This window comes from Antennarius striatus, chromosome 24 (genome assembly GCF_040054535.1).
Source record: "Antennarius striatus isolate MH-2024 chromosome 24, ASM4005453v1, whole genome shotgun sequence".
Lineage (NCBI taxonomy): Eukaryota > Metazoa > Chordata > Actinopteri > Lophiiformes > Antennariidae > Antennarius > Antennarius striatus.
The window spans coordinates 1,726,174-1,739,642 of NC_090799.1; the positions used below are offsets into that span (position 1 = coordinate 1,726,174).

At 45.5% G+C, this 13,469-nt stretch overlaps 1 protein-coding gene across 4 annotated transcripts in view; it reads left to right on the forward strand.

Moving 5' to 3' along the window:
* The first annotated feature begins 92 nt into the window (after window positions 1–92).
* Window positions 93–13,469, forward strand: part of nbeal1 (neurobeachin-like 1) — a 27,989-nt gene continuing 14,612 nt past the window's right edge. For 2 of the 4 annotated variants that reach the window (XM_068309054.1, XM_068309052.1), the window contains exons 1-11: window positions 93–196; window positions 649–964; window positions 7,433–7,524; window positions 8,353–8,514; window positions 9,084–9,165; window positions 9,290–9,417; window positions 9,508–9,590; window positions 10,283–10,368; window positions 10,663–11,026; window positions 11,144–11,250; window positions 11,992–12,078. In XM_068309054.1, coding sequence (XP_068165155.1) covers window positions 914–964; window positions 7,433–7,524; window positions 8,353–8,514; window positions 9,084–9,165; window positions 9,290–9,417; window positions 9,508–9,590; window positions 10,283–10,368; window positions 10,663–11,026; window positions 11,144–11,250; window positions 11,992–12,078 — 1,242 coding nt within the window. In that variant the 5' untranslated portion in view covers window positions 93–196; window positions 649–913. Of the gene's footprint in view, window positions 197–280; window positions 465–648; window positions 965–7,432; window positions 7,525–8,352; window positions 8,515–9,083; window positions 9,166–9,289; window positions 9,418–9,507; window positions 9,591–10,282; window positions 10,369–10,662; window positions 11,027–11,143; window positions 11,251–11,991; window positions 12,079–13,469 lie in introns of those variants that run through there. The other 2 variants (XM_068309053.1, XM_068309055.1) reach the window with 2 other exon arrangements.

Consider the following 13,469-nt stretch of genomic DNA (forward strand, 5'->3'; position numbering starts at 1 on the left):
CTTTAGCTTTTACTTTTAGATTATGTGATTGACATGCATTTCTAGTCGTCGTTGTTTGGCTGGATTATTTTATTTTGAAATAAATTTGACAGGAAGTAACCGTTGCATGTTTGCGTGTTCTTACTGTCGTACACTTGACACATTCAACAGCAACTCCGGAGACGGCGTCAGTGACAGTTCTTTTCTTGTTATCCAGGTGAGCGATATTTGTTTTTACGACACTTTTTGTGTATTTATCTTATATAATAACGCCTATTCTTTTTGCGCGACCTTCCTTTTGTCGGGTGGGATTGCGAGAACAAGGCGTTTGTGTCACATGAGAAGGAGGAGGAGGAGAAAGGAGGGCTAAAATATAGCTAAATTAAAATTTTGACAGCTAGCTTACAAGATAGCTTCGGTCAGGTGAGGTCGGGCGATCCGGTGGATGTTCCCGGCGGTAACCGAAGGTGTTGTGGCGTCGAGAGGTGAGATAATCTGCGTGTATCCCATTTGTAGACAAACAGACATTATTAATGGTGAGGGTTTTGCCGTGTTTCGCCCGTCTGGAGCCAACGGGGCAGCTCAAAGTGCATGGAGAGTGTCGTTAGTCGCCATTCCTTTAACAACACATCCATCTCTGTGAAAACTAATTATCTGTTTTTACCCTAGCACCGCTGGAAACCCCCTCTGGTCCACCGAGGAGAGCTGGACTGGAAGCCAAGGCCCAGCTTGTCCCAAGAACCTTCCTGGGATTGCACATGGAATAATCCCCCCTTTTCTTTTGGGCATCTTTGAGGCGAGCTGCACCTCACCAGAGCCGGGGTCATGATGCTGAGGGTGGAGGCCGATCAGATGAACACATCCTGACTGAGAGCCATGAAGCAGCCAGGGAAGTGACCCCCCCCCCGCGGACAGGACAGCCTGAGGGGCCAGCATGGCATCCAAGGAGAGACTGTACGAGGTCTGGATGCTCTACTGCACTAAGGTGAGACTTAAACACCCCAACCACCAGCCTGATGTAATTAGAACAAGTGATGGACAGTGTGATGACATTTCCTGTGTGGCAAGTACAGTGACTAGTTGTTTTTATAGCATGCTGACAGTAAAAGCATTGTCAAGCCTATGTGATGGTTATAAGTCATAAGAGGTCATAATGCAAAGGCTTTCCTGGCAGACATTGTGATCGCTATTTGTCTTAGTTCTTTCGCAATGATTTGCATCTATTTATTGCACTCAATGCACATTACATCTGAAACAGCTTATAAAACGTTATAGGATTCCACTTAAACCGCCTGCAGAGTATTTATCGGGTGAATGAATAATTAATTTTCAGAGGAACTTTTTAACTTGGTGTTGGTTTCTCTGTAGGTGTTGTTATAAAATCTGCATTACATGAGGAAAAAAAAATACCATCTCTTACTACACATCCTGCCGTTCATGATTCAACACAAATGCAACACTAGTATGCTTTGTGGTCATGTGAAGCTGTGAAATCAATTTATAGTAGGATGGTCTCATCATGTGGTGGGCGCTGCTGTGGTGAAGTGTTTTGTTTTTACAGTGCGGATGAATGAATGAACGACACTCCACCAGAGACAACAAACCCCTTGAGTCGGCTCCTGGCTAGATTTAATTCTCTTGGCAATAAAGCATGCACACATCGTGGCGTCCAATCAAAACGGGCCGCTTGAGCCCGGCTGCAGTCGCACACACTTACTTCCTACTGTAATCCCCCCCCCGGTAATGCACAAAGAGCACAGCCCTCTCTGAGGCATTTGCCCCAACAAAGCTGTTTTCTGCAAGTTGAGAAGATGACATCAAGTAATCCTGCTAAGTCTGGTGGCTGATTTTAGACAAGAATAGAACATATAATGCCAGTTGTGTTTGAGGCACATATTCAAACACACTTGTCACAGTCACTTGTGAAAATGCCAGCAATTGCTGCAGGCACACACGTTGCGTTTGTTCTAAGAGGAGTGCATCAGCATTACGCTGTGAAGTGGGATTGTTTCATTTCACCCTGGCTGTGAGCCAGAGTCCGCCGGGCCAATATTTCTCTCTGTGTGAAGCAAAAGAGACGTCAAGGGAAGCGTTTAAATATATGAGTAGCTGCCTGTCTCTTTCCCCACGCATCTGAAATGTCAGGTATGACCTGCAGTGGGTTTTTTTTTTTTCACATTCCAACTACATATATGTGACTGTTGCCAGGATATGGTGACTTCAACAAGAAGCTGCAGTCACATGGCCTAAATTAGATCAGGAATGTTGGTGAGAAAAGCTCAAGAACCCTAAAATCCCCCTCTCCCCAAAGGGTTAATTGTTTCACATCCAACTTCTATCCTCACCTCCCCTCCCCAGACTTTACCCAACTTTATTTTCTTCTCCTCCTGTGCATCTCCACTCCAAATAGTTGTGCTGTATCGCTTCTTTAAAAACCAAAGTGTACAAGTAAGGCTTTTTTACTACAGTCAAACTACTCTTGGGGGGGGGTTTGTGCTCTTGGTAATTCCCTAATGCCATCTGTATCTTTAATGATTGACAAAACAGTCTAGGCACCGCTGCCTTTAGTGTCAGAGGTTAACGCTCTGCTCTGCTCTGCTCTGTGAGGAGGAGTCAGTCGGATTTGTATTGTTGAGACTTCAAGCTTCCATGCAAACCAGGGTCACAATGGGAAAACCAGCCCAACCTGCTGGGTCAGTTGGGCATCAGCCGTCTTGGCTTATTTGTGTTTGTCGGCGTTATTCACCTGATTGTGTCCCCATCTGTGTCGGGGGGGGGGTGGGTCTGGGTTTGTCTCACGACAGGTGCTTCCATTACTGCCTGGTGACGCTAGCTGGCGTTTAACATTGTCATAATAATTTCAGGCTCAGTTTCCAGCAGCAGCAGCTGTTCGCATATTTATATTAAGGTCACATATTGTTGGCTGAGCAGCTGTGGCTTCAAAATCAGCGTTACGGAATGTGTGTGGGTTGGTTTGGCGATTCGGACTGGGATTACAGGAGCAGTAGTAATTGATTACTCTGATTAATCCTGATTTCTCTCTCCTTTCTCAATCAGACGTGCACGCATTTCAATTTTCTCGTCACGGTCGTCGTAGAAGTTTTGCCCCGACTCGTTTGTTGTCGTCGCTCAGGGCCGCGAGGTCACAGCCGACGCTTAGACCATTACGTAACCAGCGATCCTCTTAGTTGCCTGTTATTGGTTTGTGCCAGAGGGACGTCTCTCGGCACACGCAGCCGCTTGTATACAGTAGCAACAACACGGAGCTGCATCCGCTCTCCTCATCATCATCATCACTGTTTTATTGTCGGACAACGTGGAAGCTTTAGCAGGCTTCTGAATAAGTTTTTGTCTGCTGTGGAAAAGCCCTTTTAAACACAGGCGACGTGCCTCAGCAGCCTGAGGGATCATTTCACCCCAGTGTGGGTTGAAATCAGAGTCCTGTATTTTAATTCTAGAGCTCAGATCCTTCCTCCTTTTTAATTGTCCACAAACCAGGGATTTCTGGTTAGCGTTCTGTCATGTTTCCTCGAGTCGCCCCACCCTACCCTGCCAGCAAGAGGCTTTTTTGACTGGATCAAAGGAAGTCATTTACATAAACCCTTGCATTTATGAGAGCCGGGATCTGGTGAGAGGATTGGAAGGAGAAAGAAGGAAACGGGAGGGAAGAGAGAAATGAGAGACTGATGATGGAGGGGCTGTGCTCGCAGATTAGCTGGATCTCTTTCTTGCGTTGCTGCTTGTTGACTTGTGACATCCTAATCTCCACCATCAAACTTCAGACTGATGTTTTTTAGCTGTACATCCAGAGTTCACTCCCTCTTAGTCACTGCAGTTAATTCTGGTTTGCGTCCCCTGTTCCTTCTTATTCCTCCTCTGTGCTATGAATATCTCTGGAATAACACTGATGTCACTTCTGTGTGTCAGATATGCCTCGCGTGGCTGTCGTCCCTCCCACCGCCCCTCCATAGGTGACGTCAGGCCAGCGCGGCCGCCGGGCGATGTCTGGCAGCGATGCTGCAGGAATCGGACGATCACGGCCGTCTGGTTCAACCACAGGGAGGAGACGTTTAAATGTTGTGGTCTCAGCGACTCGGTGCCACTTTCCCCCCCCAAAAACCAGTTCACCCACGGAAACCGAACAGGCAGCCATCTGACTGGTCAGCCAGCCACGCCTGTCTGGAGCGGCTGCAGAGTGTTACTGCGCTGCGCTCAGCAACCGATCATAGATCAATGAAGCAGTTCAGGAGTCCTTTAAACAAGTTGCAAATGTGATTGAAGCCGTTGCTCCTGATTGACGACATGTTCAGCCTCTGAGTTCTTACATCTTGTCATGATGGGTTTATTATTGTTTTATTATTTGCATTTCAATGTTGGGTTTATTTGTCTAACGTGTGTTTCCTGCTTCGCTCGACTTCTTCAGACCTTGTATGCGGTTCTGTTTGTATAGCAATCAGTTTACAGGATATTGCTCTTGACTTATGACCAATCAGATAGCGCTGCGCTAGCATGATGTTACGGGATGATTACTAAATACGTACTGTATGTATGTGTGTATTTATGAAAACTGGGGATCAATATTTATTGAATGAATGAAACTGAATCAGTTCGTATTCTAATTCATCAGAGCTGGAAAACCTTCACAAAGGATTTGATGCTATCAAAGGATGTTTGGTGCATGTAGTGGTTGCAAAAACAAATTTTTATCAAGTTTAAAAAGAATTTATTGATTTGAATTGAATACATTAGCTTTAAACATATTAAAATTTTAACAAATATACAAGGTTCATGTCGTCTTATTTCTGGATTATTAATCATTTTGTGTTAATATCACTCGCTCTGAAGCGTCTACACCTGGGAACATGTTATGTCTTGTCCTTCAGAGTGTGATGTCTCTCACATCGTATTGAACAAAGGCAGTAAATTGATCCGGCATTGATCCCCAATCAACTCTTTGAGTATTCTGACACCACTCCCATCATTTTGACCCTCAACAGGGATTATATTCTGATACGCTTTGAGACACAAGATGGTTGTTGGCGTCGAGACGAGGTGACTGATGTTGACTTAATGTTCCTCTGTGTGTGTCCTCATCATTGTGTGCGGGGGCCGGTGATGGAGGGGTAAACGGAGCCCGACGGAGCAGGGTGTGTCCAAACCCTCAATAGGCGTCTGTGCCCCAAGCTGCTGCCTGAAACAGGACATTCTTTAAGACACTCGGTCATTCAGTCGCTGCTAGAAAAGCTCAGCCAGAGAGGGAGTTTGAGTTTTCTGGGTGGATCGTCGACGTCCACTAAAAGACAAAACTGTGTTTATGTCTGGAGTGACGGAGCAGCTCCACAGGAGGCACAAACAAAAGCAGTTTCCCCTCTAGAATAAGTGAGTCATGCAGTTAAGGTAACAGGAAAAATAAGCACACAGACAACAGGCCATATTCTCCCAACAGAGCACATTACTCACACGTGGCTCTCTCTCTCTCTTTTTCTCAGCCCTTCTTCTTTCTCTTTCACACACACTCACACACACACACACACACACACACACAGTCGTCGCTGGCCTGCTCTGATGACTTCATTGGGAGAGCAGAGACTTCGCTTCCTGCTTTGTTCTGGCTGATTCCCACTCTGACACGCAGACAGAAATCAGCCCTCCAGCCTCTTTATCCTCGTTCTGCTCTCTGTCTCGTGTTCGTCTGTGTTGAGCGATCGCCTCCTGACTTTTTATCACTCCCCCGTCTCGAATTTGTCCAAACAAACACATGCTAACATGCTAACACATGGTCAACATGGAAGTTTATCATCACTAGCACGACAGTTTTTAACCCACATCACTGCAGCCCAGTCTACTGATGTGTAACTCATTCTGGATGTGATGATGCAGTCACAGATATGACTGAATTAAAGTGATTGATTATTGATTACTGGCTGTCTGTGCAGATCCTAATTGATTCTACTATGATTTTCTATCAAATTGTGTTTTTATTTCAAGTTGTCACAAGTCATAATTATGATTCCAAGAATAGCAACAGATAACTGAAACCTACAAGTTAGTGTAGCACACAGAATCACTGCTCGTGTGTGTGTGTGTGTGTTTATTGGTGTGTGTCAGTGGACAAGTGGTTAGAAATAAAAGCAAAGCAGTATTTTTTGGTGCACGTGATTGTAAAAGTTGTGAAAACGCTGAAAAATGACCTCCGGACCGGTGCTAATCTGCACCGATTACCCCTTCAGCCCTCCTTGACCCAGATTGCTCAGTAACATCCTCCAGATGGTCCATAGCAGGATCTGCTGGGGGTGGGGTGGGTGGGGGGTGTCATTATTCCTGTATATTAACAATGATGACATCCAGGCTGCGCCGCGTGTCAATGATCTGAGGCTTAATGACTATTATCTGTCAGCCGTATTGATCAAAGATTCATCATCTAAGTTTTAACAAGTGATCATGTGCTTCCTTCATGTTTTTGTCTTTTTAATGTATTTATTTTAGCTCCTGGAACTGTGATGAATATTTCCCACTCATTTCTAATATTGCTGGTTGAATCCTCACATGATTCTACGCTACAACCGTTCCACCTCTGCTGCAAATTTAATTTCTACAGTCCCCTGTTTATTCTGTGTTTCCCTGTTGCAGAGATTGCATAATCATATTTCACGATGTGTTCTTGTTCCTTCTCAGCTCCATTTTTGATAAAGGTTCAAGCAGATAATTGAAGATTAATGATAACGTAGCTCAAAGAAAGTTAGTGTCAACAGTTGCCAAAAAATGTACTAAGATAAAAAGACTGACTAAAAGGAATTATCTACATTTGTTTGATTAACCTTTAGAAGCTCCCTTCATATTTGTGTAATAGATGTATGAGAGCAAACACTTAAGAACTTTATAATTTTGCGAGTCACACATGATTTCTGCAGTTCCGTCACGCGGTCTCCTGTAAGCGTTGTTCTGTGTTCGTTTCTGGGATCTCAGACCAGAATCCTGACTGTGACCCAGCTAGCAGGCTAAGCCATGCCAACCCTCCGCAGCGGCTGATCCATTCTTTTCTCAGCACTGTTGCAGGAATTTAGGAAATGCTGATAAGCCGGCTGCTCGAGTCTCTTCCTCAGAATGCAGCTGGGCCTGTTTTCGCTTCAGATACCTGTTGTTATGCGAGGATTAGCTTCCTCACTCGAAGGATACGAGATGAACCGGTACCGTCATACAATCATAAACAGATTGTTCTTAATCTGGATTTACTTACGTGCCACTTAAATCCTTTAGAATGAGCATTTTAAAGTGTTTTCATCCCTGTTGAACTCACATTGTATTAATGAAACGGAAAAATGCCGCCTGCATGAGTTGTTCGTTTGATGATTGCAAACAAACACTGACCTTAGATCCAATCAGATGAGTTCTGTATGTATTTTAATTACATAACTAAATACACTCATCTCTCTTTATCTGTCCCTTCTCTCAGAGGGATCCAGACTACTTGAAGTTATGGCTGGAGATTTTCATCAGCTCCTATGAGCGATGCCTGGACGTGGACTTCGAAAAGCTGCCTTCAAGGTAACTTCTGACAGCAGTCATGTTCACGTTTAGGTCAGCAAAATGCGCTGAAACTGAAACTATGTGACAAAGGAATCTTTCTAATAAAGAAACTGAAGCTAAACATTCTGCGGTTCCTTTTCTTCATCTAATCTAATGTCCACTCCACTGGGATCACGACTATCTATCCATCTGAGAATTTCTCAGCCACACCTCTGCTTTTTGTGCGGAGCGGTCGCATTTCATTTAAGCCGATGCTCTGATTGGTTCCGACGTGTGAAAATATGTGAACTATGAGAATCCTTCAGCCTCCGAAGAATCATCCCAACATGTAACCTTTATCTATTATTTCGGAAGATGCAGGAAGCGGTAAAGATTGTGGTCACATGAGCGTCAGCTGATCCCGGAAGACATTCATTTTGTAAAGCAGGGAGGCTGGAGTGAGTGAGTGTGTTTGGTGAAATCAGATTTGTTAAGCCTTTTCGCTCTTGTTTCCTTTCTCTCCTCCTCCGTTGACTAATTTTCTCCCATCCTCGTGTGCCCCTTCCTTCATCGTCTCTGTCTTCAACCCCCCCCTTCCTCCCTTCCTCTGCAGCTGCCACATCTGCCCTTCTTTCCCACTGACGTTAACTGCATTGGTTCAGCTCTGCTGTTGTACTTGCACTGCAGCACCCGATGCTGTTTTTCATAGGAATTAAAGGGTGAATGTGTGACTGGATGAACACAGCCGCCTTTATTTATTCTGAAACAGCATCGGTTCTAGGATGAAACGCTGCATGTAAATTGTCCATCTAACATCCTGAACCTGCCATGTAAAGCAGCATTTCCTCCTTTCTTCTGTATCTCCAGGCCAGAGGAGTTCCCCCCAGTTTTGACGCTCCTCCCAGACAACATCCTGCAGGTTTTGCGCCACCAGCTGCTGCAATGCGTCCAGAAAGCTTCTGACGGCCTGGAGCCCGAGCAGCAGAACCTGGCTCTGATGCTGCTCAAGTTCCTCATCGTCATCTGCAGGTATGGAGAGCAAGCAGAACACAAACAGCAAGAAATTATGCACGATATAGATCTGAAGTTTATAAAGTCACTTTATATGAGGACTAAAATGAAATCATATTGATAACAGAGCTAATAATCCGTCTGCTTCACAATCCCAGTGAAGCAGGAGGTGGTATGAACCTTTTAATGTGGTTTATGATTGGAAATTAAACAATAAGTAGACATTAAAATATATTAGATTCATTTGGTATTAAAATATTTTTCGCAGAGGGAGCAATGCACTACTGCATGACCTCACGACAATTTAATGATGCATTAATTTAGTTATTAAATCCAAACATCATTCGGCCTGTGGTTTTGCAAGCAGATGGAGAGGTTATGCAATTATTCGCTGTGAAAATACTGGTTATATTGTGGCATTGAATCACAATATTACTGGTTTTAAAAGTAATCCTATTATAAATCCTGTCTTACTGTATTGCATTAAATGAAAACACTTATATGACATTAATTTAGGGCCTGCAGGGTTCATGTGGCAGCAGCTGATGAGTTAATGATCGTTTTTGTCTCGTGTCTCTGTCTGAAAGGAACCTTTCCAATGTGGAGGAAATTGGCACTTGCTCTTACATCAATCACATCATCACCATGACAACACTATACATCCAGCAGGTCTGACTCCTCTCTTTGTCTGTTTCTCTCTTCTCTGCAAGAAAAATGGTCTCCAGTTGGATCATGTAGGAATAATCAGAATGTGACGGTATAGTTATGTCGTGTGTGTCTATGTGTGTCACAGCTAAAGAGTAAGACCAAAGAGAAGGAGATGGTGGACCAGACCCAGGCGGAGGAGTTTGTCCGTCACGCGCTGGCGTTCTGTGAAAGCCTCTACGACCCGTACCGTAACTGGAGGCATCGCGCCTGCGGGTAAAAAACCTCCAGCGCCGCGTTTCTTTACAGGTTGACATCCAATTGCGACACAGAGTTCACTTTTCACTCACGTTCACGTTGTTTCAGGGAGGAGCTGGGCACCGTCGAGAGGAGCAGACAGAAGTACAAGGCAGCTCCGCTCACCGTGGAGTTCGTTCCTTTCTTTTACCGTGAGTCTCTTTCTTTACACAAGGCATTTACACTCTCGTCTCTCGCTTCTGTCTCCTATGAAAGTGTGGATGACATCACACTCTGAGAGCTGCCCCCCCACCCCCCACCTCCTTGCCTTTCCTCTCTGGGCCCAGCTGAATCTACTCTTTGTGTTCACGTTCTGTTTGCCATGCGCACAGATGAGCCGATAGGGAGTGGTGTCTGTCGATCCACTTCAGCTATGCTGGCAGTCGCTTTAAACAAACAGTCAGTGTGTCATGTGTGCTGCTGCACCGGTTTGGCTTCAGAGACAACACCCGGGGGCCTGGTCAAGTCCTACTCACATACTTTAAGCATAATGTGATAATAATGTCATGAGTTCAGACCAGCAGGAGTAGAAAAGCATGTCAGTCGTAACGCGATCGGGATAAAGAAGCAGACACGACGGAGCCGAGATGTCACACTCCTTCTCCCCAATCAGACATGTTGACGGATGAGTTAATGGATGACTGAGAACACCGTGACCCAAAGGTCACAGACAGACTGCCACATACCTGCGTGCTATATCTCATCAGATTTCATTTAGCGTCCATGCATGTCTGTGAAATAGGCCCCGAAACATGACAAAACTGCAGCAACTAATAGCCAATTTGCTGCAGTGATGTTGTGTTCCCAGAGCAGACGCTCTTACGTTTGTTTGTCTGCGTTCCAGAGTGCTTCCAGGAGAGCGAACACTTGAAGGAGAGCCTGAAATGCTGCTTGCTGCACCTGTTTGGTGCCATCGTGGCCGGTGATCAGGTACGTGATTGGACGACGACAGAGGCATTCAGATGGAGCTACATTTGCTTTAACGTCAGGGATCCCAGGTTTTATTTTATTCACTGAAAGTGAAAAAAAAATGTGATAAAATGTTGAAAAGGTCATGGAGATAAAACCAATCCAGGGTGCATTCAGGTTTTTTAGCTGTAAAGTGAAAATGATTATTCAATGCTATGTTTTTTTGTGTTCTTCATATCTTAACTAACCTCTAGATGTTCTCTCCGTCTCTCCAACCTCATGTTTTCCTTCGATCCACCCCACCCCCTGCCGCAGAGGAACGCTCTGCTCGCCATTTCTCCGGCCACCATGGAGGTGCTGATGCGGGTGCTGGCCGACTGCTCCATGGGGAGCTGCTCCTCAGAGGAGGGTGAGGACTGGGACAGTGAGGCTCCCGACCGGAAGGCCCTGCTGACCCTGGGCTGCCTTCGGGAGGTGGTGCAGCGCCTCCTGGCCTCCAGCTCCGACCAGCGACAGGTGGAGATCGGCTCCGTGCTGGAAAACTACTTCAAGCTGCTCAATTCCGACCCGGCGGCCGTGGTGGCGGCCCGACAGCAGCAGCAACAAGCCAAGGGCAGAGTACCGACGTTGGGCCGGCACTGGGAGAGCCGATTTGTGGCGCTGCAAGTGAACATGCTAGGTAGGGTTACAGCGATTTGTTTGGAGGCGTTTTTTCTTGCTAATTTATCTAATGATATATTCCTTTGTTTCCTCCAACTCTTCTTCCTGACCCTCTTTCTTTCTTTTTGTCTCTCAGACACCATCAGGGGCATGTTCCTGTGTTCAGACAGGCCAGTTTTACAAGCGATCTTCCTCAATAGTAACTGTTTTGAGCATCTGACGCGACTGCTGCAGAACAGCAAGGTAAGAGCTCGAAATACACGTCTAAATATAACCTCAGACAAAAATCATTCATGATCAGGAGAGACGGCGGCATTTGATCAATCAACCAATGTTTGCCTCTCAGTTTTTGTTGATTTGAAGACGATTCTTAGCATTTTATTTTCACCAGACCATATAAAATATGTACTTATATTTGGTGCATTCCTTTAAGCATCTTTTACAAATAATTTTCCGCAGTTTTGGGGTTCTGTTCACCCAGGATCTTCCCCATCTGAGTTACCCTGAACTGTGTTCACAATAATCATCCCTGAGAATTTAAGAACAGTTGTGCAAACCCTCACTTCTGCATTCAATTTAGCGTTTATAGTTAAATGTTGGCAGCTGGCTGATTGTGAGCAGGTTTTAGTTTAACAGTAATTTACGGAGCTGAAATGTGTGACAAATAACTAACTGGGTGCTGTATGTTAGTATTTAAATGTCATTTAGATGCATTATCCTCCAAGTCTCATCTAACTGTGAAGAGGAGCATTTTGCCCACCTTGCATGTTATTAACCCCCCCCACCACGGTAAGGCTGGATCGCCAACACGCCTCCTCAGAGAGGCCCAGCTGAGGGTCATGGCTTTTAACCTCTCCCCCTTTTCTTCCCTCCCCCTGCATCATCATCTGACTCTCCCTTGACTCAGTTTTCTCTCTCTGTCACCGTCACCCCCCCACCCCCCTCCCCATGCTATGTTGACGTGTTGCCTGTTGTGTGTGTCAGCTGGTTAACGCTAGGTGCACGGCAGCAGACAAGGACCAGAAAGATATAACCAACAACAGGTTACTGACAGGAGAGAGAGACGCTCAGGTACCGCCAAGAAAGTCACCGAAACTCATCTCACTCCACCCGCAACTATCCGCCTTCATGCTGCCAGGTCCCACTGCCTTCATCTCCCCCCACTCCACAGCAAGACACACCCACACCGCCGCGTCGCACAGAATCACCACGTTTGTGGTGAATGGTGTTTTACTTGAAGCTTTTCCAACATGATCCTAGACCTAGAGATTAGTTTCATCGTTTTATGTGGAATCACTGAGGTGCTGCCTGCCTGAGAAGCACAGCTGCTGAATGCCCAGCGTAATGCACACACAGTGTGATGCATTGTGGGAAACGGTCTTATTCAGTTATTATTTCGTGTGCAGGGAAAGGTCTGCACACAGTGCCACCTTTATAAGGTCTAAGCCCTTCATTGATCTGGATGATATGAATACTGGTGGGCGAAGCAGCATGAACACACACACACGCACAAACACACACACACACACACACACAAACCAGTGTTCCTTTGTTGCATAACTGTAACCTGATGCGTTGCTGCAGGATTCTGTGACCTGCAGGACTCCAGTAGCTCGTGGGTTAAAAGACATTTTAAACTCATTTACAGCAGAGAGATTTGACGGGAATAAAAACATCCTCTTAAACCCAAAAGAGAAAATTTCCCAACATCAAGTTCTAAATAGTTTGCCTTGCTGTGGAGTGTTCACTTAGCTTCTTTCACAGCTGCGTGATTCCATTTATTTTATTAGCATTTTCAGCTTCCTCACCCCCCCACCCACCCCCACTACCTTCCACATTGTTTTCCTCTGTTGTCCTGAGATCTGCTGGAATGCTGGTGTTTGTTCTCAAAGACTTGGTGGTTTGAGGTGATCTGGACTTGTGTGCTCTGATCTTCAGTATTCATATTTGCCACAGTCCCTCTCCAGCTGGTCCAAGAGTCTCTGTGGGATCAACCCTTCTTCAGCTCCATGTTAATCTCATGGGGGGAAAAAATGGGTGCAGTGACCCAGAAATATGCTGGACCTGAGCAGGGCAGAGCTGGATGGAGATGTGTGTGTGTGTTTATTTCTTCATGCTTGTGTTTTCTGGGTTGCATGCTTTATAAAAAAAATTATTTGTGAACACGAGGAAAACTAGTGAGATCCATCTTGGTGGCTATCTGCGTGTGGAGGTGTGGAACCTTCTAACCAACCCCTTCCTGCTTCGGTCAGATCATCGTGCCGTGAGAGGGATTATTTCTTCAACTTTTAGCAGGCAGATACGTCACTCTTCACCTGCGGTGTCTTCAGTAAAAGCTTTGATGCCGGCTTCTACTGCAGCGACAAGCAGGATTCTAACCACGATGATTTCACTCACAATCATTGAATCAAACTCAAAGGCATCTGCTCAAGTCTCCTTTTTGTTCCTCCAAATGTGATGCA